Source organism: Salvelinus alpinus, chromosome 16 (assembly GCF_045679555.1).
Source record: "Salvelinus alpinus chromosome 16, SLU_Salpinus.1, whole genome shotgun sequence".
NCBI classification, from domain to species: domain Eukaryota; kingdom Metazoa; phylum Chordata; class Actinopteri; order Salmoniformes; family Salmonidae; genus Salvelinus; species Salvelinus alpinus.
The window spans coordinates 35,439,164-35,467,072 of record NC_092101.1 but is presented as its reverse complement, the minus strand read 5'-3'; the positions used below and the strand labels follow the sequence as shown (position 1 = coordinate 35,467,072).

Sequence of the window (27,909 nt, the reverse complement as noted above, 5' to 3'; positions counted from 1 at the left end):
AACCTGTGAAGCAAAACCAATGAACAAAAACCTATAAACAAAGTCAGATATATACAAAAATGTCCTCTCCACATTATGGCTGTGAGTGCAAAGAGCTCTCACTGTTGTTTGCACTTTGCTGTGGGACTCTTTGGACTCTTGGGAGTAGATTCTTTCTTGGAGCCCATCCTGAATTTGTTACGGAAAGATGAAGCCAATGGCTTTGGGGCCTGTTCTGACCCACCAGCCGCCCCTGCGCCCTCATCTGATGTCTCACCCGCAGCCTCCACTACTGTATCATCCACTGCTGCACCTGCCACTGCATTTATAGCCTCACCTGCCTCAACAGCAACCTCACCTGTAGCCTCTGGTGTTGAGGAGGTCACCTCTACTTCTTCAACTGTCTCAACAGCAGACTCCATCTCCTCTCCTACTACATTCTCACTATCGTCTACTTCTACTCTTAGTGTTTTGACTTCAGCGATTTGGCGAGAGGTGACCAGACTCTCTCCCACCTCGTCATCCTCTTCTTCAGATTCCTCTAAATCACCTGTAGCCTTTAGGGCTGAACAAACTGCTTCTTCTGCCACTAGTTCAACAGACTCCACCTCACCCTCCACAGTCACTAAGTCTGCGCCTCCAGATAAATCTTGATCAACAGAAACTTGGCTCTCCCTAACAACAGTGCCCTCTTCTATCATTCCATCACCTGATGTTAGCATCAGGCCTGTAGTAAACTGGCTTGGTATGTCCTCTATGTTCTCTGAGTCTAGTGTTCCAGTCTCTTCTGATGTCTCTATGTCCTGATCTACCTCTGTGTACTCCTGTTCTGGTGCTGACTCATCAAATGCTTCACTCTGTACCACAGAGGTATCCTCTGTCGCCTGGGAAGACTCCACCTCTCCCGCCCGCTCTCCCACCTCTCCCTCCACCTCCTCCTCTGTCACCTGGGAAGACTCCACCTCTCCCTCCACCTCTCCCTCCACCTCTCCCGCCAGCTCTCCCGCCTCTCCCTCCATCTCTTCCTCCACCTCTCCCTCCACCTCCTCCTCTGTCGCCTGGGAAGACTCCACCTCTCCCTCCACCACCTCCTCTGTCGCCTGGGAAGACTCCACCTCTCCCTCCACCTCCTCCTCTATCGCCTGGGAAGACTCCACCTCTCCCTCCACCTCCTCCTCTGTCGCCTGGGAAGACTCCACCTCTCCCTCCACCTCCTCCTCTGTCGCCTGGGAAGACTCCACCTCTCCCTCCACCTCCTCCTCTGTCGCCTGGGAAGACTCCACCTCTCCCTCCACCTCCTCCTCTATCGCCTGGGAAGACTCCACCTCTCCCTCCACCTCCTCCTCTGTCGCCTGGGAAGACTCCACCTCTCCCTCCACCTCCTCCTCTGTCGCCTGGGAAGACTCCACCTCTCCCTCCACCTCCTCCTCTGTCGCCTGGGAAGACTCCACCTCTCCCTCCACCTCCTCCTCTGTCGCCTGGGAAGACTCCACCTCTCCCTCCACCTCCTCCTCTGTCGCCTGGGAAGACTCCACCTCTCCCTCCACCTCCTCCTCTGTCGCCTGGGAAGACTCCACCTCTCCCTCCACCTCCTCCTCTGTCGCCTGGGAAGACTCCACCTCTCCCTCCACATCCTCCTCTGTCGCCTGGGAAGACTCCACCTCTCCCTCCACCTCCTCCTCTGTCGCCTGGGAAGACTCCACCTCTCCCTCCACCTCCACCTCTGTCGCCTGGGAAGACTCCACCTCTCCCTCCACCTCCTCCTCTATCGCCTGGGAAGACTCCACCTCTCCCTCCACCTCCTCCTCTGTCGCCTGGGAAGACTCCACCTCTCCCTCCACCTCCACCTCTGTCGCCTGGGAAGACTCCACCTCTCCCTCCACCTCCTCCTCTGTCACCTGGGAAGACTCCACCTCTCCCTCCACCTCCTCCTCTGTTGCCTGGGAAGACTCCACCTCTCCCTCCACCTCCTCCTCTGTCACCTGGGAAGACTCCACCTCTCCCTCCACATCCTCCTCTGTCGCCTGGGAAGACTCCACCTCTCCCTCCACATCCTCCTCTGTCGCCTGGGAAGACTCCACCTCTCCCTCAATCTCCACCTTTTCCTCCATCTTTCCCTTCACCTCTCCTATCTGAGCACTCAGCGCTGCCTCATCTCCCTGACTTCCCTCCTCCTGGACATCAGTGTCGCTATGTGATATTGGCTGATTCTGCCGCAACTCTGACACCAATTCCTCCTCAGGACTACCCTCTTCTTTTTGGCCATCAAGTGCACTGTAAGCTGCTATGGGCAATTCTGATTTTAAGAAAACTTCTTCAGGTGCCTTCCCCTCCTCATCCTGGTTATCTGTTAGGCTATCTACTGTGAGCTCATCTAACTGAAGCTGTGACATAATTTCCTCCTCAGCTGTACCCTCCTCTTGGCTATCAGTGATGTCATCAACTGTGACCTGATCTTGCTGTGCTTCTGATATCATTATCTCTTCTGTCTCAGTAATACCCTTCTCTAGTTGACCGTTAGTGACTGGATCCACCGTTAGCTCAACTTCCTGCGATTCTGAAACCACTTCTTCCTCCAGAGTCAGTTCTGCTGATTCTTCCTCGGTTCCCTGATCTGTACCAACTAGATCTATAATGTCTTCTTCCTCTGCTGGCTGATCTGTACCAACTAGATCTATAATGTCTTCTTCCTCGGCTGACTGATCTGTACCAACTAGATCTATAAAGTCTTCATCCTCGGTTGGCTGATCTGTACCAACTAAATCTATAATGTCTGATTCGGACATGGATGCTTCTTCTGAGGAGGCCTCGACTACCATGGACACATCCTCATCGGACAGCTGGTCCTCAGAGTCAACTAGGCCTTCTTCATCGAGAGCTCCAGAGACTTCATTTAATTGAGTTGATGCATCTTCCTCTGTTGGATGGCTTGACTCAATGGATTGGTATGTTAGTTTGTGTTCCAGTGACTCAGATGGCTCAACCTGTTCTGTTGATGGCTCTGAGGCCAAAGCTAGAGTTACGGGTTCTTCCTCAGTCACAGCTGTTTCTTTTGTCTGTTCTAAAGGCTCCTTTTCCTCCTCCTCATTCTCTTCCTCCTGCTGTTCCTCTTCTTCCTCCTCCTCTCCTTCCTCTTCCTCCTCCTCCTCCTCTATTTGCTCACCTGGTTCACTATGGCCCTCAAACACCAGTTTCCTCTCAATCTCTGCCACTGACTCAAATGACTCTGGAATTTCAACAGTAACCGGAGTTGGTTGAGATTCACCTGTTGGCGCTGCCCCCTCCATCTGGCCACGGCGACCCCCTGGGGGGCTCTGTGGCACCCACATTGGGAGTCCCTGCGATCCTATAACTATCTGCCCTACCCTCCCTGGCCCCATTCCAGCTGGCCCAACCCCAATAGGCCCACCCCCAACCTGCCTCACCCTTGTAAAGTTGTGTCCTGGCATAACGCCATACACACCTCCACCACCCCCACCCACACCCTGGGCTGCCAGGCCTAAAACCCCCTGAGGGGGAGCAGCCTCCTTCACCAGGAATGCACCCCTGGGCAAACTGCCCTGAGAAGGTACACCTGGGACCCCAGACCCCACCTGTGGCTCTCCACTTACATTAACCTGCCTTTCCATGTAAACATAGTTACCATCAGGGCTGTGCCCCACTACAGACAGACCACCCAGGCCACCTCTGGGTAGGGAGCCTTGGATCCAGCCAGGGCTTCTGGGACTACCCAGCCCCAGCATGGTGGGGCTTCCTGGGCTACTGGGACTACCCAGCCCCAGCATGGTGGGGCTTCCTGGGCTACTGGGACTGATGGGGCTAGTGGAGGTCTCTGATATGACCCTGTTGCCTTGGATGACAAGGCCTCCCAGACTTCCCATGCTTCCAGACACAGGGGGCCCGTTGAGCACTACCATACGCTTTAGGTTGGTGGTAGAGCCGCCATCAGCCAGTACATACTGTATGGGTTGCATCAGGGGCTGCACCACGGGCTGCATGGTGGTGTAGTACATAGGCTGTTGCTGCAGCAGAATCGTCTGGGTAGGGGGCGGTGGGAAAGTGGCGGACTGACTGTTAGAGAAGTTACTAACTCCAGTGGCAGGGGGACTGGTGGGAGGTGTTTGGGAGATATTGACTCTGCTGGTGCTGGTGGACGATGGGTTGATATTGACATTTCTAATGGAAGATTTGGTGATGTTGACATTGCTGGCGGTGACGATGCTCTCTCTTTTGATTTCAGGGTGTTTTGGCTCGACGATGCGCTCCACCATTCTGGGTTTGGGTTGAGGTTTTGGAGGAGAGCAGATGTCAGCCAGGGTCTTGAACTTTGGCCCCATGTCATTGAGGAACTGGAGGTTGTTGTCAGATTCCAGGAGGCTGCAGCATCCCACTGAGCCCACAGGAGAGCCCTGGCCCTCGTAGTCATACACCAACATACTGTCCTTCTGTGGAGGGTTCTGAGATGCACATGCCACTTTCTGAATGAGGGGATAAGATAGACTCATTTGACATACCGTGTGCCTTTTTTTGTGATCAGAACTTAGATTGTACATGCTTGAGACCTAATTGTTGTATATTAGTGCGTATATGTGGTCCCCAACATATACATGTTGTATATGTTGGGGACCTAAATCAAATGTGGACATAAGACAATTTCAACAGTTACTGCATTATTGAAATACAGTATTTTCCCTCATAACAAAGATGTTCAACCATTTACCTGTGAGTAGTAGCCATCCAGGAAAGTACATGGGAGTGCCATGTCCTCATAGATGTCTTGTTTGACATGTGAGGTGTGTGTGGTGTATCTGGAATGCATGGTGCTGCTTCCCAGCCCCATACTAGCCTCAAAGCCTCCACCATTCTGGAGTCCATAGCTGTAGTCTATCTCCATACCCATGGGCCTGTGGCTCTGCTCCCGACGCAGTGTATGCATGTCCTCACTGGAGACCCCACTGCTCTGACGTATATTATTTGTAGTATCACGTGAGGATTTTGTGGCAATGTTTGCTGGCTGAATTGATCCTGTTCCTAGTGCAGCCCTTCCATCAGTTACAGTTGTAGGAATACTGAGTAGGGGCACCTCCTACACAACAAAACAAATAGACAATCAAACCGACATGTTAATACATCTCAAATAACCATAGGAATGTAACACAATCTTAAAATAACCTATTTTACGTACAATAAAAGTTTGTGGACATTCCTTCAAATTACTGGATTTGGCTATTTCAGCCACACCCGTTGCTGACAGGTGTATAAAATCAAGCACACAGCCATGCAATCTCCATAGACAAGAATTGGCAGTAGAAAAGCCTGTACTGAAGAGCTCAGCATAGGATGCCACCTCAGTTCATCATATTTCTGCCCTGCTAGAGTTGTAAAGGATGTTATTGTGAAGTGGAAACGTCTAGGAACAACAGTGGCTCAACCGCGAAGTGGTAGACCACACAAGCTCACAGAACAGGACCGCTGAGTGTTGAAGTGCATAGCGTGTAAAAACATTTTTGACACTCATTAACGAGTTCCAAACTGCCTCTGGAAGCAACGTCAGCACAAGAACTGTTTGTTGGGAGCTTAAAATCACCATGCGCAATGCCAAGTGTCGGCTGGAGTGGTGTAAAGTTTGCCGCCATTGGACTCTGGAGCAGTGGAAACGTGTTCTCTGGAGTGATGAATCACACTTCACCATCTGGCAGACAGACGGATGAATCTGGGTTTGGTGGATGTCAGGAGAACGTGCCAACTGTAAAGTTTGGTGGAGGAGGGCTATAATTTGGGGCTGTTTTCATGGTTCGGGCTAGGCCCCTTAGTTCCAGTGAAGGGAAATCTTAGCGCTACAGCATACAATTACTGTACATTCTAGACAATTCCTTTCTTCCAACTTTGTGGCAACAGTTTGGGGAAGGCCCTTTCCTGTTCAGCATGACAATGCCCCTGTGCACAAAACGAGGTCCATACAGAAATGGTTTGTCAAGATCGGTGTGGAAGAACTTGACTTGCCTGGACCTAAACTCCATCGAACACCTTTGGGATGAATTAGAACGCTGACTGCAAGCCAGGTCTAATCACCCAACATCAGTGCCCGACCTCACTAATGCTTTGTGGCTGAATGGGAGCAAGTCCCCTCAGCAATGTTCCAACATCTAGTGGAAAGCCTTCCCAGAAGAGTGGAGGCTGTTATAGCAGCAAAGGGGGGACCAACTCCATATTAATGCACATGATTTTGGAATGAGATGTTCGATGAGCAGTGTATATAGTGGCCATATAGTGTATTAACGTAAAAGCATTGAATATGTATGTCACATACAGTATGTTGATGTTTGTAATTGTGAATATTTTACATATAATAGCTATACATCTCATAACTGACATATAAACTGACAAAATAGTTACAATGTCAATATGGGAACTTGAAGGCATCACCTTATCCTCTCCCTTTCCCTCAGTGTGGTAGGATATGAGGTATTCCTTGGCATCGAACGGCAGGTCAGTGAACTGGTCAGCGAAGGCTCCTCTACACTGACAGAACAGCAGCAGCAGAGGTACCACTGCAAACACAGAGACAAGGAGACACACTTCATTGTGAGTATGAATGTGTGTGTGCGCACGTGTTGTGTCTGTGAACTGACGTGTATTCCTAATAAACTTGTGAGGCATGACTGTGTGTGTGTGTGAAATATGAGTGTCTTTTGCATAGCCCAACTCACGTAGCAGAACACAGCTGGCTAAGATGAGCAGTCCGATGGCAGGGGTACCAATTTTGGCGTCGGTGGTCTTTTGGCGTAAACTGATAGTTCTGGAGTCACAGTCTTCCCCCTCCAAACAGGTACATACCTCCACCTTGAACACCTGTGGTGCTGGGCAGGACAGGCCCTGCTCGTCTGCCACCGCCACCCTCACCTCATACTCACCCGGCCACAACGCCTCAGTAGATCGCAGGACAGCCGTCGTGCCTAGGATATGTAGGGAGAGGGAGAGAAACAGAGGGATACTATGAATCTCCATGAATATGGATGAAATGTTTGACTGCATCATTACAGTGCATATTAACTTCATTTATGTTGGTAAGCTCTTACTTTTATGTAATTTGTTTTAATATAATTTTTGGGTTGAGGGGTTTGAGTGCTAGTGCAAGCAGTTAAGGGGGCAGAAACATCATTGTCTAGTTCCTCTTCCTAGTGAGAAACAGTTAGACAATGGACAGTGTATACAGTGCCTTCAGAAAGTATTCATACCCTTGACTTATTCCACATTTTGTTGTTACAGCCTGAATTCAAAATGGATTAAATATTTTTTTTCCACCAATCTACACACAATACCCTACATCGACATAGTGAAAACATGTTTTTAAAATGGATTTAAATGAAATACAGATCTCATTTACATAAGTATTCACACCCCTGAGTCAATACATGTTAGAATCAACTTTGGCAGCGATTACCACTGAGGCTTTCTGGGTAAGTCTCTTAGAGCTTTGTACACCTGGATTGCACAATATTTGCCCATTTGTTATTTTCAAAGTTCTTCAAGCTCTGTCAAATTGGTTGTTGATAGTGGTGGAAAAAGTACTCTATTGTCATACTTGAGTAAAAGTAAAGATACCTTAATTGAAAATGACTCAAGTAATAGTGAAAGTCACCTAGTAAAATACTACTTGAGTAAAAGTCTAAAAGTATTTGGTTTAAAATATACTTAAGTATCAAAAGTAAATGTAATTGCTAAAATATACTTATTCCTTATTTTAAGCCAACCAGATGGCACAATTTTATTTATTTATTTATAAATAGCCATAGATTTTCAAGCAGATTGAAGTCAAAACTGTAACTCGGCCACTCAGGAACATTCACTGTCTTCTTGGTATGCAACTTCAATGTAGATTTGGCCTTGTGTTTTAGGTTATTGTCCTGCTGAAAGGTGAGTTCATCTCCCAGTGTATGGAAAGTGAAAAGCCGACTGAACCCGATTTTCCTCTAGTATTTTGCCTGTGCTTAGCTCTATTCTGTTTATTTTTTATCCTGAAAAACTCACAAGTCCCAAACGATTACAAGAATACCCATAACATGATGCAGCCAACACTATGCTTGAAAATATGGAGAGTGGTACTCAGTAATATGTTGTATTGGACGTGCCAAACAACTTTGTTTGCAGGACAAAGATTGAATTGCTTTACCACATTTTTTGCAGTATTACTTTATTGCCTTATTGCAAACCGGATGCATGTTTTTGAATATTTGCCTGTATTCTGTATTTTTATTATTTTCACTCTGAAAATTAGGTTAGTATTGTGGAGCAACTATAATGTTGTTGATCCATCCTCAGTTTTTTTGAGTCCATGCAATTTATTATGTCACTTATTAAACACATTTTTACCCCTGAATTTATTTAGGCTTGCCATAACAAATTGGTTGAGTATTTATTGACTCAATACATTTCAGCTTTAAATGTTTAATTAATTTGTACAAATTTAGAAAAACATAATTCCACTTTGACATTATGGGATACTGTATTGTGTGCAGGCCAGTGACAAAAAAATGGCAATTTAATCCATTTTAAATTTAGGCTGTAACACCAAAAAATTTGGAAAAGTCCATGGGTGTGAATACGTTCTGAAAGCACTGTAAATGTTCCTGTACTGTTCTTACCATTGATGTGTTCTATTTCCCATTTGCCACGTGTCCCCTCAGCCACCACGGTGAAGGTGAACGGAGCTCCATTGGGCGAGACATCCTCGTCGAACGCGGTGGCGTTGACCGTATGTTTGCCCGAGCACACGCTCTCATAGGTAGTAGTAAGCATGGGGCAGTGGTCGTTGGAGTCTTGGACCTGGATAGCTATGGTGCCCGTGGCTGTCTTAGAGGGCATATCTGTAAACAATAGATGTTTTCATAGTCAAACTCATATAGACCACAGTTTCAGGCATACTAATGACAAGTCTTATAATGCATTGTAACTGGATCATATTGCATTATACTGTACCTTTCAGCATTGAGTGAAGTGTTACCGCAGGGAGAGTACTTTGGCTTGATACACTCTTAAAAATAATGGTTCCAAAAGGGTTCTTTGGCTGTCCCTATAGGAGAGCCCTTTTTGGTTCCAAGAACAATGCTTTTGGGTTCCATGTTAAACCCTCTGTGGAAAGGATTCTGCACGGTTCTAGATATCACCTTTTGTGTAGCTCTGGGACCTTCATTTTAGTTTACAGTGCCTTCAGAAAGTATTCACATCCCTTTACTTTTTCCACATTTTGTGTTACAAAGTGGGATTAAAATGGATTTAATTGTCATGTTTTGTCGACAATCTACATAAAATACTCTGTAATGCCAGTAGAAGAAAAATTCTAACATTTGTAAAAGATAAATGAAAAATAAAACACTATACTGTATCTTGATTAGATAAATATTGAACCCCCTGAGCCAATACATGCAGAAATGGACTCCAATTAAGTTGTAGAAACATCTCAAGGATGATCAATGGCAACAAGATGCACCTGAGCTCAATTTCGAGTCTCATAGAAAATGGTCTATTTACTTATGTAAATAGGGTATTTCTGTTTATTTTAATAAATTTGAAAACAAATCTAAACCTGTTTGCTTTGTCATTATCGGGTATTGTGAGTAGATTGCTGAGGATTTTTTAAATTTTATCGAATCCATTTTAGAATAAGGCTGAAACGTAACAAAATGTGGAAAAAGTCAAGGGGTCTGACTACTTTATGAAGGCATTGTATCTATCCATTTTTATTTTCTGGATAAACTCTGATTAGTTTTCAGTTCTGATGGATAGACGTGTTGCTTCATGCTGTTGTTTTTGACAGGCATCTCTCCATCGTCATCACATTTGATTCCCTTAGTTGAGCAATGAGCCTACACCCTGAATAGTTAAGCTGTTTAAAAGGACCTGTCTCTGCTGTGCTTTTTCCAAGATTAATTATCTCCGGCAAATATTTCCACCCGCTCTCATAAACATTAAACTTGTTAAGCGAAGATGAGAGTTGAGCAACACACCCAGCTGTATTAGATTAGAAACTCAGTGGCAAGGCCCGGGGCCAACAGCACAAGAAGATAATTTTGAATTATGAGAAGTATTTATGACAGTTACTGTTGAGGCTAATTTCTAACAGGCTAACTTTCATATTAATGTAGAAGAATGAAGAAGAATGATAGTCAGTATTTTAGTCAATTTCTGTATTAAGCCCTAGCTAGACGCTAAAGTATCTTACAGTACCTTGGGTAATGACGAGTATCTTGGCAAAGTATGTCCCATTCACCAAGAACTTAGACTCTCGATCTGGCGTCTTGATAAGTCTTATCTCAGCTGTCTTGTCATCGATGGTCACCCAGTTGTCTGGGTCATAGGCTTTGGCATACCTGGAAAATGCAGTAAGGAATATGGATTAATTTTAAGAAGACAACTTACAGATGCATTAATAGTCTGAATATGTCACTAACTCGATTCCTCATGAAACAAGAACAGAAAATACCATTATCTTGGCTTTTCACCACTAAATTATTGTAGGCTAACGGTCCTTTGGAGAAAGGATTGTAGACAGATATTTGACATTTGTATCTTAAAGTGTAAATAATTAATTGAAGTTGGAATATTTGTAAAAAGACACTAATGTTTAATCTGTACATGTTACTGTACAAAGCAAAAGTTGGTGTCATATGAAACTTTACTGCTTGCTCTGTAATTGTGTAGTAGTAATTTGATTTCCAAATTACTACTACAGGTAGCCTGTAGTGCTTAGAACGTTGGGCCAGTAACCGGAAGGTTGCTGGATCGAAGGCCGCTGGGCAGGTAGCCTAGTGGTTAGAGCGAACCGGAAGGTTGCTGGATCGAAGGCCGCTGGGCAGGTAGCCTAGTGGTTAGAGCGAACCGGAAGGTTGCTGGATCAAATCCTCGAGCTGACAAGGTAAAAATCTGTCGTTGTGCCCCTGAACAAGGCAGTTAACCCACTATTCCCTGGTAGGCCGTCATTGTAAATAAGAATTTGTTCTTAACTGACTTGCCTAGTTAAATAAAGGTTCAATTAAAAAAGATACACATTTAAAAACAATTCCTACACACATTTATGAATATTGACAAATATTAACATGAATATTGAAAATATAAAAATTTTGATTTTGCAAATGTGTCAATATATTGTTGAACATAATATAATCTACAGGCATATCAAAGTGGGATCTCTGCTATTTTTAGTGTTATGACCCAATTTGTAAGCATTTCTAACAGAGTGAACGTGAAAAGGGTTACAAATGGTCGCCCTTTGCTAGTTATTTGCAGGATGTGCAATGATACAAGTAAAAGGGGGGATGTGATTGGGTACACTGCCAACTATGCCTACTTTTCCAATATCTCTGTATAAAATGGGCCATAACGTTAAAACTAACAGTGATCCCACTCTGGAACTTTGATATGCCCATAGAGTATTATGTTAAACAATGTATAGAAACATTTGCCAAATCAAAATGTTATATTTTCAATATTCTTAAATGTATGTAAGAAATATGTAATTGAAATCAAAATACTACACCAACTTTAGCTTTGTAACACCTACAACATGGAGTCTCAAAGAGGCCTGGGTAAGGCCGAAATGTCATATTTAAATTAATTATTTCTCAGTTATGCTTTAAGATGCAAATGTCAAATATATGTCAACAATCTTTCCTCCAAAGGACCCGTCTATGGATTACATTTAGTGAAAATCCTCAAAAACATGGTCTTTTTTTGTTTTACTTTTGTGAGGATTCACCCTCTTATGTTTTTGGCATCTTAGCTATTATATTACTGTTGATCACCAGAATGATCATTTGACCCGTTTATGGTCGTTTCCTTGGTCAGCCCACTAACCTGACGTCCTCAGCAGGCTCCCCTGTATCTCCGTCCACAGCAGGGTACGAGGCGATCACTCCATCCTTCGGCATTTTGTTGGGATCCTCAGAGACAGTCACAGGCTTGGTGCTGGGCTTAAATGCTGGACCTTCCGGCATGTTGTTAACTGCGATCGAAATCGGGTAGTTCTTCCCCCCTTTAGGCTTTGGCTTTGGTTTCGGCTTCCCATTGGGATCAGGCTTAACCCCAGGCCCAACTCCTCCTGGTTTAACCCCAGCCCCAATACCTACCCCGGGCCCAGCTCCAGCTCCAGCATCTACATTCACATCCACCCCTGCATTCACCCCCATATCTCCCCCAACATCCACTCCTACATTAACACCAACTCCAGCCCCTGCCCCTGCCCCAGCTCCAGCTCCATCTCCAGTTCCAGCTCCCGGCCCTCCCCCCTCCCCAGCATAAACATCCACATCCATCGCTACAGCATTCCCTACAACAAAAGGAGCTACGTTCTCAATGACTATTCCAAGTTCAAATTTCTGGACTTCCTCGAAATCTACTGCCTGTGGGTTTGAGATGAGGAAAAAATAGAGTAAACTCTTAGACATACTGCATCAATAGGCATCTACAGAACTGAGTTTGACAACTCAAACCATATGTGAAAATACAGTCAGATAACATAAGCTCAAAATGTCCAAACAACATTGAGTGAGGTCTCAGAGTCCAGTCATACCTTGATCAGCTTCAGAATGCCTTCGTTGGTGTCTTGGTCCGTCTCGATGGAGAAGAGTCCGTCCTCGTTGCCTTGGGCGATGTGAAAGACGGCCCGCCAGTTATCTGTGTGTTCTAGATCTCTGTCCACTGCTTTGATCCTCATCACAATGACATCAGCAATGTTCTCGTCAACTTTCCCTGCATACTGACAGAACAATGGCAGGGATCAGTCTCAACAAATATACAGTATGTTTCTGCCATAGGTAACAGGCTGAGGTCCCTTTATTGTTTAATCCCCCACGTTACAATGGTACAGTACAAACATAAATGACAAGCTATAGTTTGACATCTGATTGTGCTAGCTGAATGGCGGCCAGATACAGTTCTATAGAAAGTCTAGACCCCGTTGAACTTTTTTCACATTTTGTTGCGTTACAAAGTGGGATTGAAATATATTTAATTGTAATTTTTTGTCATTGATCTAAACAAAATGCTCATGTCAAACTGAAAATAAAATTCTACAAATGTTTACAAATGTAATAACTAAAATATAGTCTGTGCATAAGTATTCACCCCCTTTGTTTAGGCAAGCCTAAATTAGTTCAGAAGTAAAATTTGCAGTGGTGTAAAGTACTTAAGTAAAAATTCTTGAAAGTACTACTTAAGTCGTTTTTTGGGGGTATCTGTACTTTACTTTACTATTTATATTTTTTACAACTTTTACTTACAAAATACTAAATATTGTACTTTATACATTTTCCCTGACAACCCAGAGTACTCGTTACATTTTGAATGCTTACCAGGACAGGAAAATTGTCAAATTCACACACTTATCAAGAGAACACTTAGTCATCCCTACTGCCTCTGGGCAGGTGGACTCACTAAACACAAATGCATCTTTTGTAAATAATATCAGAGTGTTGGAGTGTGCCCCTGGCTGTCTGTAAATAATATCAGAGTGTTGTAGTGTGCCCCTGGCTGTCCGTCAATTTTTAAAACAAGAAAATGGTGCCATCTGCTTTGGTTAATATAAGGAATTTTAAATTATTTATACTTTTACTTTTGATCCTTAAGTACATTTTAGCAATTCCATTTACTTTTGATACTTAAGTATATTTAAAACCAAATACTTTTAGACTTTTACTCAAGTAGTATTTTATTGGCTGACTTTCACTTTTACTTGAGTAACTTTCTAGTAACGCATCTATACTTTTACTCAAGTATGATATTTGGGTACTTTTTCCACCACTGAAAAATTTGGCTTTACAAATCACATAAGTTACATGGACTCACTCTGTGTGAAATAATAGGAGTTGACATGATTGTTGAATGACTACCCCTTCCTCTCTCCCCCATACATACAACATCTGGAAGGTCCCTCAGTCAAGTATTGAATTTCAAGCACAGATTCAACTACGAAGACCAGGGAGATTTCCGAAAGCCTCATAAAGAAGGGCAGTGATTGATAGATGGGTAACAATAACAAACCAGACATTGAATATATGTTTAAGCATGGTCAAGTTAATAATGATACTGTGTATAATCTATTAAACCACCCAGACACATCAAAGATGCTGTCATCCCTCTAAACTGAGCTGCAAGACAGGAAGGAAACTGCTTAGGGATGTCAGGCCATTGGTGATTTTAAAACAGCTACAGAGTTCAATGGCTGAGATGGGAGAAAACTGATGGATGGATCAACAACATTGTAGTGACCACAATAATGACCTAAATGACAGAGTGAAAAGAAGAATACAAAATACAAATATTCCAAAACATGCATCTGTGTGCAACAAGGCACTAAAGTAATAATACCAAAAAAATAAATAATGCAAAGCCTTATGTTTGATGCAAATCCAACACAACACATCACTGAGTAACTGCCTCCTTATTTTCAAGCATGGTGGTGGCTGCATCATGGTATGGGTATGCTTGACATCTGGAGAGTTTTTCAGGATGAAATGGAATGGAGCTAAGCACAGGTAAAATCCTAGAGGAAAGCCTACTTTAGTCTGCTTTACACCAGACACTGGGAGAGGAATTCACCTTTCAGCAGAACAATAACCTAGCCAAATCTACACGGGAATTGCTTACCAAGAAGACAGAAAGTTCCTTAGTGGCCAAGTTACATTTTTGACTTATCTGCTTGAAAATCTATGGCAAGACATGAAAATGTACCATATTGCACAATACAGGTTGCAACACTCTTATAAGACTTACCCAAGAACACTCAAAGCTGTAATCGCTGCCAATGGTGTTTCTATCATGTATTGACTCATTGTGGTGAATACTTAGGTAATCAAAATATATTAGTTTTATTTTCCATTAATTTTCTTCCACTATTGACATGTATTTTGTGTAGATTGTTGACAAAAAAATACAAATAAATCAATTTGAATCCCACTTTGTAACGCAACAAAATATTTTTAGAAGTTCAAGGGGGTGTAGACTTTCTATAGGCACTGTATGTATTTGAAGGATAACCTCAGTAAAATGAGAAAATGTATTATAAACATGTATTATTCATCATTAATATCATTCCCAGATTGTGACCCACTGGCATGGAAAACACAGCGTGTAAAAAAATCTCAGGAAAGGTTGAAACCTAGGCTGTATCTTTTACCTGCCCCTTCTCCAGTGTGGGGATGTTGTCATTGATGTCCAGGACCTTTATTTCCACAGTTCCTGTTCCCGTGTTGCCTCCAGCTGCCCCGCCCATATCTGCCCCTTGGACGATTATAGTGTACGAATCGTGAGTCTAGAAAAGATAGAGCAAAGAGACTTTTATATACTGGTATTTCACATCAGACCTTGGTTCACTTCGTATTTTAGCTGCTTTTGATTGAGCTTGCCTGGTATACACTTGACTCTTCTGGCTACCAAATAGTCTGAAAATACCATACAGACCACAGGAGGTTTATGGCACCTTAATTAGGGAGAACGAGCTCGTGGTAATGACTGGAGTGTCATCAGTGGAATGGTATCAAATACATCAAACACATGGTTTCCAGATGCCATTCCATTTGCTCCGTTCCGGCCATTATTATGAGCCGTTCTCCCCTCAGCAGCCTCCACTGATACAGACAGTTTGTAGGGCTGTCAAGGCCTCATCAAGTGTACCTCTCTGTCCAGTGTGGCATCCTTGACGAAGAGTTTCCCTGTATTCTCATCGATGGTGAACATGGCTCCGGACCCTGCTGGTTTCTGGCTGAGGATCTTGTAATGGATCTTAGAGTTGATGCTCCCCTCCTGATCGTCATCTTTCCCAATGATCTGCATGATTTCTGTGCCTGATGTTTCACAGGGCAGGGGGCAATGGGAGAGGACATTGTGAGACATGTTATTCCAAAGGCAAGAGGCAGCCTCTATGTGTTTCTGGATTTGTTAAACAGTGTGTGGTACATCGGATGATGTCCAATCTGATTGTGCAGCACCAATGAGAAGAGGGTATCTGTCTTATGAGGGCATTTGGCGGCACGTAGTCTAGCAGTTTGAGTGTTGGGCTAGTAACTGAAAGGTTGCTGGTTAAAATACCCGAGCCGACAAGGTGTAAAATGTCAATGTGCTCTTGAGCAAGGCACTTAACTCTAATCTTCTCCAGGGGTCCTGTACTACTATGGCTGACCCTGTAAAACAACACATTTCACTGCACTTATCAGGTGTATGTGACAATTAAAAAAATGTCATGTACCTGCTTTGCTGGACTCTGCGATGGACCCAGAGTGCAGCTCAAAGTAAGGTGAGTTATCGTTCAGATCAACGACATGAATCTGCAGAGGAATATTTGCTTCCGCCAAGGTCCCGTTTCTGTACCTGGCCACTCCAGTCAACTGGGACAGGGGAAAAAAAAAATACAAAATATATATATGGGTTATATTGTTTCAGTTACATATTAACAAACACCTTATAAGCTGCAGTCATAACTGTCATCTAATTCTTATAGATGACAACTTCATAACGTCAAGGAGACTCACGTTGTACATGGGGCATTTCTCCCGGTCCAGGATGCCAGTGATGCGTACAAAGCCATTCTCGGGGTTGACAATAAAGAGGTTAAAGGGGGGTTTGTCAGCCCCCTTCCCTGCCAGGTAATACTCCACCTTCGCCTCTTTGTCCTTATCAGAGCGGATCTGAACAAACAAATTACATTCAAACATAGGGAAACAGAGACAAAGGGATAATCATACCTAAATATAACTTGTGGAGTTCCTCAATGATCCATACATTTAAAAATGTACATTAATGATGTTCTGTTTCTATTATGGCCTGACGTCTTAAAAACATGTTTGTTACATGCCTAAATTAATTATTTCTAATGACATGTATTTCATCAAATTATATGTATCTATGTTGTCAGTATAGTTGTTTATCATGGGTTAAAATTACATAGGACTCAAACCACTTCTGCCAGGATGGAGTGACTCACGATTTAAGGATTATGCCCAACTGCTTATTTGCATCCAAATAAGCATCACAACAATCAACTTCTATGTCTCTCTAGATGAAACAGGCTGGTAACCTGAATCTCTGCCTCCTTTTCTCACATGAACCAAGTGAACACAATGCCAAGACTTATGCTCATCAGCCTTGCCTACCAATGCCATTCTGGCAACCATGTGTTAGAAACCTGATCCTGGTTTCATTCCTCCAAGCGTTTAGTTTCTCATGCCATCCACAGAACAGACCTGAGTTTTAAATACTGATGATGAGCCTGCCTGGGGTGCCAGACGGGTGGGGTTAGTTTGCACTTTTGGGACTATTAAATTGATTCCATTGTGCCAGCCAGGCAAGCTCAATCAAGTACAGCTAAAAAAAAATAAAATGTGCTGGGGCGAACAGTGGCGCAGTTTCACTTTATGCGGATTTCAGCTTATTTCAGTAGTCATTATGATTAGTCAGGTTTTGCTTGGTGTCTTAGTTTAGCAGACCTTGGCAATGTACTCTCTTTGTGTGTAGTCGGTATTCTCGTAGATTTTGGCAGGAGGCAGGATCCATTCTCTCTTCTGTCTCCTGAGATTCTTTCTTCGCATCTCTGCTTCTGCGTCAGCACTGATAACCTGGAATATCAAAAGAGCACATTCAGAGTTACAGGTAACCTTATCCAGTTAACGTCTGTGTACACTATAAAAAAGAAGAAGAGTTGATTCAACATACAATTGTAAGGCAACCAGCTGCAATAGAATTGTGAGTTTGCTGAACATTTTGGACTATATAGCTGAACCAACATATATTCTCAAGTTTAATTGTATGTTCACTCAACTTTTGAATTTTAGATAGAGTGAACATACAAGTCAACTTTACAATTTATTCTACCTTATTTGCGTATTTCACAGTGTAATATCAAACTCTATATGACAATACATTACATATATCATGTGACCTTTCTTTGAGGGCCTAGTTTTACACCCTGCGCAGTGGTCTGTTTACAGGCTGCATTAAGCCTGCAGGTAGTGATGTTATGTTTGATACCGGAGTTCTGAGGCATGTGTTGCAAAATGTGAGATCTCACTGATTTCGCAGTGGTTCCGGTGCTTTCATCAATTCCAAACTGCTTTCAAACACCGACCTCTACTGGACACAGTACTTACAAATACACTATATACATAATTATGTGGACACCCCTTCAAATTAGTGGATAAGGTTATTCAGCCACACTCGTTGCTGACAAGTGTATAAAATAGAGCACACTGCCATCCAATCTTCATAGACAAACATTGGCAGTAGAATGGCCTTACTAAATATCTCAGTGACTTTTAATGTAGCACCGTCATAGGATGCTACCTTTCCAACAAGTCAGTTTGTCAAATGTCTGCCCTGCTAGAGCTGCCCCGGTCAACTGTAAGTGCTGTTATTGTGAAGTAGAAACGTGTAGGAGCAAAACATTTTTTTTGTTCTCGGTTGCAACACTCACTATCAAGTTCCAAACTACCTCTGGATGCAACGTTAGCACAATAACTGTTCGTCAGGAGCTTCATGAAATTGGTTTCCATGGCCAATCAGCTGCACACAAGCCTAAGATCACCATGTGCAATTCCAAGCATCGGCTGGAGTGGTGTAAAGTTTGCTGCCATTGGTCTCTGGAGCAGTGGAAACATGTTCTCTAGAGTGATGAATCACTCTTCACCATCTGGCAGTCCGGCGGACAAATCTGGATTTTGCGGATGCCTGGAGAACACTACCTGCCCCAATGCATAATGCCAACAGTAAAGCTTGGTGGAGGAGGAATAATGGTCTGGGCTGTATTTCATGGTTTGGACTAGGCCCTTTAGTTCCAGTGAAGGGAAATCTTAACGCTACAGCATACAATGACATTCTAGATGATTCGTGCTGCCAACTTTGTGGTAAAATGTTTGGGAAGGCCCTTTTCTGTTTGTTTCAGCATGACAATGACCCCATTCAGAAAGCGAGATCCATACAGAAATGGTTTGTCGACATCGCTATGGAAGAACTTGACTGGCCTGAAAAGAGCCCTGACATCAACCCCTTCAAACACCTTCAGGATTAATTGGAACACTGACTATGAGCCAGGCCTAATCGTCTAACATCAGTGCCCGACCTAACTAATGCTTTTGTTGCTAAATGAAAGCAAGTTCCAACATCTAGTGGAAAGCCTTCCCAGAAGACTGGAGGCTGTTATAGCAGCAAAGGGGGGACCAACTCCATGTTAATGACCATGATTTTGGAATGAGATGTTCGACCAGCAGGTGTTCACATATTTTTGGTTGTGTAGTTAGGACTAGGATGTAGTTTCACCTGACTGATAGCTTAGCAGGTAAAGTATGGAACTATGGAACATTCAGGGTATGAGGTTTGAATCCTGTTAAAGTTACAATATTTAGAACATTTTTTATGTTGTTCAAATAATGAACTGTAGTGAATGGGCGGAGAAGCATAGGGCAAAGTTCTATTAACCAATTAAATTAAATTCCCCAAAATGATAGGCTATTATAGACTGGAAATAAATATTGTTTCATGCATTTGCCTATTTTCATATATAATAAGAGTTCTGATATTCTCCATATAGGCCTCCCCCTTATTATAAATAACGTAGAGTCCCTTATATTTCAAAAGGTCTCAAGCTAGGCTATATGATAACACTGGTAATAGGTCGGTTGTTGTAGCCTATTAATTGCGAGACACATCAGAGCATAAATCATAATAATATAACTAGTTTTTTTGTTTCACTGGACTGATGGTCATGTCTCAGCTGAATGATGGAGATCGTGCGAGTAGAAGTTGAGAAGCGTGTTTCATGATTTCTAAAAGTGTTGAATAAAAACGCCATTGTAGTACTGATCATTGTCTTTAAGGCCCTCAATTAGATCAATGCAATCAGTGATTGATATTGTAATGAAACAGCAGGGAGCAGGTCTCGAACACTCGACCTTCTAGCCCGAGGTCCGGCGCGCTATCGACTGTGCCGCAAAAGCATGCTCGTGCGGCAGAGTCTATTTCCGCGCTTATAAACCCAGGGTCGTTACACTATAAAGGGGGACTGAAGGCCCTTCATGGCAAAATCACTGATGTCAAATAACTTGGCAAATGCTCCAACACCCTCTTATATACTCGATCTCTTGAAAAAATTGAACAGTGAGCTTTGTTCGGCCATTTTACTTGTTTTTTTGCTAACCAAGTTGGCTAGTGAGTCTTAGTTCGCTTGCTAACGGTGAGAAGCCTACACAGTGTAGCCTAGTCTACACAGCGATAGCTACTGTTTACTGCACATGGTATCAGTGCGAAGTGACACATGCCAGAACGCGCCCATTATTTTGAAAGTGATAATCTCCTTGTATTTTTATTTTTTATTTTTACATATTCTTTTTATAGTCCCCCCCGGTAAATAATCAAGCATAATTCAAATTCATTACATAGGCTTACATTAAATAAAATCTAGTGCTGTACATAAACTATATGTAAGATGTCCTTGAGTGTCCTGAAAGGCATCTGCCAAATAAAATGTATTATTATAATGGTCAATACTGTATATATCCCTTTCGTTTCCCACCCCCTCCCTACTGCTTGCTATGAATTCCATATGATGGTGTATGCATGTTTAGGCTTGGACTGAAATACAGTAGGTGCCGATACTCATTTTGGGTAGCATATTTAGGTGCAGGAACTCTGTTATTTTGAGCTAATACTCTATTCATAGGTTGCACCTCCGTCACATCATGCCATTGTTATGAACGTTCTCAAGCTCTCTATCGGCGGCACCATAGTGGTGCCCTAAAGTGGTGATAAACCCAGTCATTCTGGACAGAGGCTAACTACTGTTTAGTCTAAATTAAACTATAGTGCCTGGAAATACGTTGACGTTGCTAAAGTAGTCAAATATTTAGTAGGAAACAACTTTGCCAGCATTATCATGTCGTCAAATGTACTTTAGACAGATGGCAATGTTATTAGCCAGAAAAGTTCGTCAGAAATAGCTAGCAATGCTAATGCTAGCTAGCTAAACATCTGGTGGCCTCCCCTCAATTTTAGCTAGATAGCTAACGTTATACTGCATCTAAAGTCATTCAGGTGACAACAACATTTTTTGCCTCCTTTTTTTTGTTGCCTCATTGTATTTCCAAGCCACAGTAATGCAGTTTTGATTAAATCTTTATCAGCGCTCATTGACGATGCATTGAGTAGAATGCTCAGTCGGCCATCAGTCCAAAACGCACGTTCAAAACAATATTGTGACTAAACATGCAACCCATGTTGATGATTCGTTACTAGAGAAATGAGACCAAGTCAAGACGCTGGACAGGGTGGATCGCTATTTAGTAAGACAGTTTATTCAATGTAAAGATATCTGAGCAAAGCGTGCACGGACTCATTCATTTAGCTCAGAAGGAACTAGCCGACAGGAGTCCCGAGACATGGAGTGCATTTACATTTTATACATTAAATGACGTAGGTAGATTCTGGCAGTTCGTACTCCTGACTGGTCGCTGTGAGTGGAGGGCGATCCCCTTCAGGCTGATATCAATGTTCCATTGGTTCTTAGTAGTGTTCTTTGTCCTTGGAACCCAGCCCCGACAGAGGGGTGTGAGTGTGTATGTGTGTGCGTTCGTGCAGTGGCATTCTTGTGTGTTTCTGCAGTCATGAGATAAGAGGAGACAGTAACCAGCAGTTGTTGTCTTAGGGACAGGGGTTCCCTGCCTGGAGGAATGTTGAGCAATTACCCTATTCTGGCAGTTTAGTTTTATTGCTCTTTTATAACACTGGGTATCCTGTTCGTGCCTCAGCAATTTTGTGCTTTAGAAATGGGGTGTGTTGAACAACAGACCATGCTTATAAAAGAAGTAGTTATAACAAGTTTTAACTGTGTATTGTTATAAATCAAAAATATCATTTATTACACCCATGAATAGGAGGTGCAGGAACTAAAGCAGAAGAACATACATTTGTAAGTTTACTCAACAAGCTTGATCAAAAAAGCTACATTTCTTGTACTTCCGAAGTCCACCCAACTCGCTGATTTAAGAAATTGGTTAAGTAGGCTTTTTTATAGTGTAGCCTCACATTATGTAATTTTATGTGTTTACTTCAGTGGTCCTCAACGTGCAAAAGAGCATCTAATTTCAAATTGTTATGCAATTATGTTTTCTTATAAACTAGAACTTCAACCATACACCCTATACAATTTAGTGCAGAAGAACTCCAATGAAGGCATCCTGCCCTGAATAGTGCATAATATCATGCCACACTGAGTGTACAAAACATTAGGAACACCTGCTCTTTCTTTGATATAGACTGACCAGGAGAAAGCTAGGATCCCTTATTGATGTCCTACTGGCTATGTCACCCATATGTAATGCGCTATATTTCATATACTGTAGAACACCTGCAGAGAGTCCTGAATTATGGGATATCTATGGTGTCACCACTGGAGAGTTATGGAGACAGACACTGGTTAAATAAAATAAAAAGGTTAAATTAAATAAAAAACCTACTGCAAAGGCCAATTGTTCAACAGAGTGAGCTGCTGTTTCTTTGCAACTACCATCCACTTACTTGTACATTATGTACTCAGACTATACACTGAACCCCTCAGGCCATGTTGTTATACAACAGGTTATCTGACTAGTTTCCCACAAGGAATAGAAAATAGAGCACCATAACATACTTCTCTGCAACATAGGAATGATCTTGACGACAACATTCTTCAAGGAAAATGTTCGTCCATTGTTGTCTTTGTCGATTTCATTTGATTATAGGGCTTCCTCAGGCAGTTTTACTAAGCCTTTGATAACACTTTATTTTACGGTACTGTTTCCACTGATATTTAAGTCGCAGGAAAGTGTGTGGTGTCAATAAGTACTTCCTTAAACATACAATCATTCAACTCAATTGGTTATCACCTACACTTTAATACCAAACACTGCATAGTGAGGATTTTTTATGAATCCCAAAGAATCGAACAAGTGAGCCATATGTTATTGTTGTATGATTAGTACTGATGTGATGTCCACGTAAACATCTGGAATGTTTTGTTCTGAAAATGAAAGTGCAACTTTGTCATCCTCTAACAATGACAATCATCATTGAGATGCCTAACCAGACAAGAAACATTTAGAGAGAGAGCAAGAGCCAGGGAGAGAAAAAGAGAAAGAGAGAGAGAGGGAAATATGGAGGGAGGGAGGGAGAACGAGAGGGCGACAGAGAGGGAAATATGTAGGGAGAGAGGGAGGGAGGGAGAGAGAACAAAAGAGAGATGGAGAGAGAACAAAAGAGAGAGATGGAGAGAGAGTGAGAACGAGAGAGAGAGGGGGAGAGAGAGAGAACAAGAAAGAGATGGTAATAAAGAGGGAGGGAGAGAACAAGAGAGGGGGGAAATAGAGAGAGAGAGGGAGAGAAAAAGACGAAGAGAACGTGAGAGAGAGAGCCCAGCTAGCAAAGTGGATCTGGGCCAATTCCGGCTGAGAGTTGGGGCACTCAGCTGAGAGTCAGACTCTGCCAACGTCATGTGGCCCCAGTCTAGGCCGCTGTCATGTGGCCCGAGTCTAGGCCGTCTTCGGCAGTATTACTTATGGCTTGGATTTGGGGATTGAGCTCGGGCCGATTCCGGTGTGAGTTATCTGGCCCAAATGTATTACTTGTCGCTCGGGCCGATTGGGGCTACTCTCTGGCAGATGATTGCACAGATTGCAATTGCGCTGCTTTATATAATTAACATTTCATTATTTATTTTTCCATATTTTCTCATTGTTTCTGTGATCAAAAAATACAATTAACATTTAAATTAAATTCTTTAAGAGTCCTGTTTTAAGTAGTATTTTATTATTTCGATACTTTGTGCAAGGCAACTGATAGACATTAAAAACTTTGTGGCTGGAGCCTCCCAAGTGGCGCAGCGGTCTAAGACACTGCATCGCAGTGCAAACTGCGCTACTACAGATGCTAGTTCGAGACCTGTGCTGGCTGTGACCGGGAGACCCATGAGGCAACGCACAATTGGCCCAGCGTCGCCCGATTTAGGGGAGGGTTTGGCCGGCCGGAATGTCCTTGTCCCATGTTTTTTGTGGATGGATATAATTTGTATGTATAAAATGTATAATAGTAATATTTAAAATGACTAAATCGGGTAATTTTGTAATCATTAATTTAAATTTGCATCGGGGCCCTTCTGGGGGATTCTGGTAAGATGCCGGCAAAGTCGGTTGAGTTCCGGTAGACAGAAACGGACCGATGTACTTGGGCCGATTCTGGGCAGTCATTCATTTTGATTTCGTGCCTAGTCCGAAACCCGATTCCGGGCCAATTCAATCAGTTCCGGCCCCCCGGAAGAGAGCTGCTTCTGAGCAAATTCCTCATTGCTAGCTGGGAGAGGTTTGAGAGAGAGAGAGAGAGGGAGAGAGAAAGATAACACGAGAAAGAGACAGCGAGACGGAAATTGAGAGAGAGAGAGAGAGACTGTTGGCACAGAAATAAGGCGGACTATGGCTACAGACGGGTTGCGTCTGTTTTCTGTCTGATCAGATAAAGATATACTCTCATCCATCACACCATATACAAAAGATGTGATAGGTCTGCACTCAAACATATATTGCATAAAGCTTACTTTCTTTTAAAATGTAGTTTTCACTGCATCAGGGATAGTGTAACTTACACAGACATTTCAGTTTTGCAGCCTTCTTCAGTGTGTAGGTACAAAACCTTGTATATAGATAGACCAGAGAAGCCACATCCCTGATTGTCAGATGAGTGGCAACCCCAATTAGAAGCACCTGCTGCTCATCGGTTGATGACCTGTGTTCCCTACAAATGCTGCTTTGAATTAAAAAGATTTGTACCTGCACGCTGAAAAGTCTGCAATGCCTAAACATCTGTGTATGCTATCCCTGATGTAGTGAAAAAAATATTAAGTAAGCTTTATGTTACATCTTTTTGAGTGTGGACCGATTAGACATTTTGTTTGTCTAAATTTGTGAGTTTTACGCACCAGCCAAGCTTCTGGGAGAGCGCAAAGGTCCCCTTTTGATTGTATGGCAGGGTTCCTCAACTGGCGGCAAGCGGGCTGAAATTGCCCCTTGGGTGATTTTATTTACCCCCCCAAGTTTTCTTAGAAAATTGTTTTAATATTTTTAATGTTGGACTGTAAAAACACCAGATTTTTTAAAATGTATTTTGGAAATCTGTATCAAAGTATTCCCACGCATAATAGAGAGATATATGTTATCGTATACAAATGTAAGCAAGGTTTGAAATTAAGTCAATTTGCAGACCTTCCGCTCAATAAAAAAATCTGCCAGCGGCTGAATCTAGTTGATGATTCCTGGTGTATGGTATGTATTCTATAGCCTATATGCTGTGTTTGAACATGTACATAATGCATGTCCTGGATTGTGGCCTGTCTCCCTTTCTAGAGAGGAACATTTTGTCCCCTATAGCGTCCACACCTCTCTGTTAGCTGGGGAGAAAGTTAGAGCGTCGATCACAGGGGTTTATTGCTTGAGGGAAATAGATCTGTCTTTTCCTGCCTTTACATTTTTATTTTGTACAAAGCAAATGACAATCATACTGTATGTTTTCAACCTGAGGCACATGAGACTACATGAACAGTACATGGTATTGCAATGAGGCGGTATTGGGCCAGTAACTTGAAGGACGCTAGTTTGAATCCCTGACCCAGTAAATTGGAAAAATCTAAAGTTCTGCCCTTGAGCAAGGCATTTAACCTTCAACAACTGCTCCCCAGGAGCCAATGGTGTTGATTAAGGTGGCCCCCCGCACCTCTCTGATTCAGAGGGGTTGGGTTAAATGTGGAAGACGCATTTTGTTTGAAAGCATTCAGTTGTGCGACTGACTAGGTATCCCCTTTCCCAACAAGTGAGTGTATGTTCTGTTGATTTTTAGTGACCTATATTATTTGCATTGCATGTCAAACAAAAGTATCTCTGTTGGAAGTACTTTACAGGTATGTGAATGAGCGGTTGCATTTTTCAGCTTCTCCCTCTCTCTCTGTTTTGGATTGTGCTGTTCCTGGAATGGGTTAAGGTCGGTTGAGAGGCACCTGGAACAAGTTATGATTTTAATTGTGCCCATGGGGCTTTTCTTGCTTTTTTTTCACGTTTACCTGTATACAATGAGTGTACAAAACATTAGGAACACCTGCTCTTTCCATGGCATAGACTGGCCAGGTGAATCCAGATGAGAGCTATGATCCCTTACTGATGTCCCACTGGCTATGTCAGCCATATGTAAATGCACTATATTTCATATAGAACACCTGCAGAGAGTCCTGAATTATGGGATCTGGGTTATGGGTTCCATACCATCCCGGGGTGTTATGGAGACAGACACTGTGTACCTACTGCAAAGGCTGATATTTCAACAGAGTGAGCTGCTGTTTCTTTGCAACTACCATCCACTTACTTGTACTTTATGTACTCAGACTATACACTGAACCCCTCAGGCCATGTTGTTATACAACAGGTTATCTGACAAGGTCACCTGTTAAATCCACTTCAATCAGTGTAGATGAAGGGGAGGAGACAAATTTAGGAAGGATGTTTAAGCCTAGAGACAATTGAGATATGGAAGGGCTTGAGTGTGTCAAGAACTGCAACGCTTCTGGGTTTTTATCCCTCAACAGTTTCCTGTGTGTATCAAGAATGGTCCACCACCCAAAGGACATACAGCCAACTTCACACAATTGTGGGAAGCATTGGAGTCAACATGGGCCAGCATCCCTGTGGAACGCTTTCGAAACATTGTAGAGTCCATGCCCAGACGAATTGAGGCTGTTCTGAGGGCAAAGCTCAATATTAGGAAGGTGTTCCTAATGTTTTGTACACTCAGTGTAAACAGCACTTATAAGATTACAATGGTTAATGGGTTAAGGCAATAATAAAGACCAAGATGCAACAAAGACCAAAGTAAAATACCACTTAGCCTCTTTATGACTCACAACACACAGCACTGACTAGAAGAATGAAACCACACTGAAGAATCATGCATAGTATATTGTTTCACTGCATAAATCACTCATAATGATGGTCATTGTGCTTGTCTGCATGGAATGAATGGGCTTCTGCAATAACTTGTTTGTCAACATAATTGCACAAGCAACTTTGGAATTAGAAAAAGAGAATGTTCTCTGACACTAATTTCTTACAGCTATAGAGCAGGGATCATCAACTACATTCAGCCGCGGGACAATTTCTTCCTGAGCGGATGGTCGGGAGGGCCGGAACATAATTATACATTATTTCTAAACTGCAAATTGACCGCAAGAAGCCCAAACAGATATAATGTTTGACTAAAACATAATCACTTCAAACCTTGCTTACATTTGTTTACAATCACGTGTCTCTCTATTATGTGTGAGAATACTTGGGAACAGATTTCTTAAATTAAAATCACTTGGAGCTGATTTCCGTGATATTTTCAGTCTTTTGTGTCACAAAAAAATTGTTTCCTTTAGTATTTTTGTATTTTTTTTTAAGATTGGGGGGGCCAAATAAAACCACCCACGGGCCGCAGGTTGGGGAACCCTGCTAAAGAGGCATCAACAGTGTTTAAAGATGTGCTTCCAGCTTTGCGGCACAAGAGCAAATAGGTGTTTTTATAAAGCACATTTAATAAGGCACACGCCTAATTAAGACTAATACAAGATAGCAGATTGCAATCAAATGACCTAACCTGAAGCATAAAATATCTACTTGCAACAACAGGCTCTCCTTCAACATTTTATATTGACATTTCAATATAAATGATAATATTTCAATAAAGCGCCAAGGGTACTCACCAGTGCCACGATCAGCAGAAGCAGCAGGCAGACTGCTGCATGCCTGACCCTAGCCCTAGCCATGACAGTGTTATAGAGTCTGCACCATACAGACAGTTAATGTACAGTACAGTCCCCCTCTCTCTTTAGTCTTACTCTCT

The 27,909-nt window shown here is 42.7% G+C and overlaps 1 protein-coding gene across 1 annotated transcript; it reads right to left on the bottom strand.

Moving 5' to 3' along the window:
- Positions 1-98: 98 nt before the first annotated feature.
- On the bottom strand, positions 99-27,909 carry LOC139540617 (uncharacterized). Its single transcript, XM_071344431.1, has 14 exons — positions 27,770-27,909; positions 17,457-17,585; positions 16,503-16,658; positions 16,220-16,358; positions 15,649-15,818; positions 15,152-15,286; positions 12,548-12,733; positions 11,833-12,377; positions 10,207-10,349; positions 8,625-8,846; positions 6,690-6,935; positions 6,406-6,530; positions 4,700-5,065; positions 99-4,457 (listed from the first exon to the last, which is right to left on the bottom strand). The coding sequence occupies exons 1-14, from the start codon at positions 27,830-27,832 to the stop codon at positions 99-101; spliced, it is 6,984 nt and encodes a 2,327-aa protein (XP_071200532.1). The 5' UTR covers positions 27,833-27,909.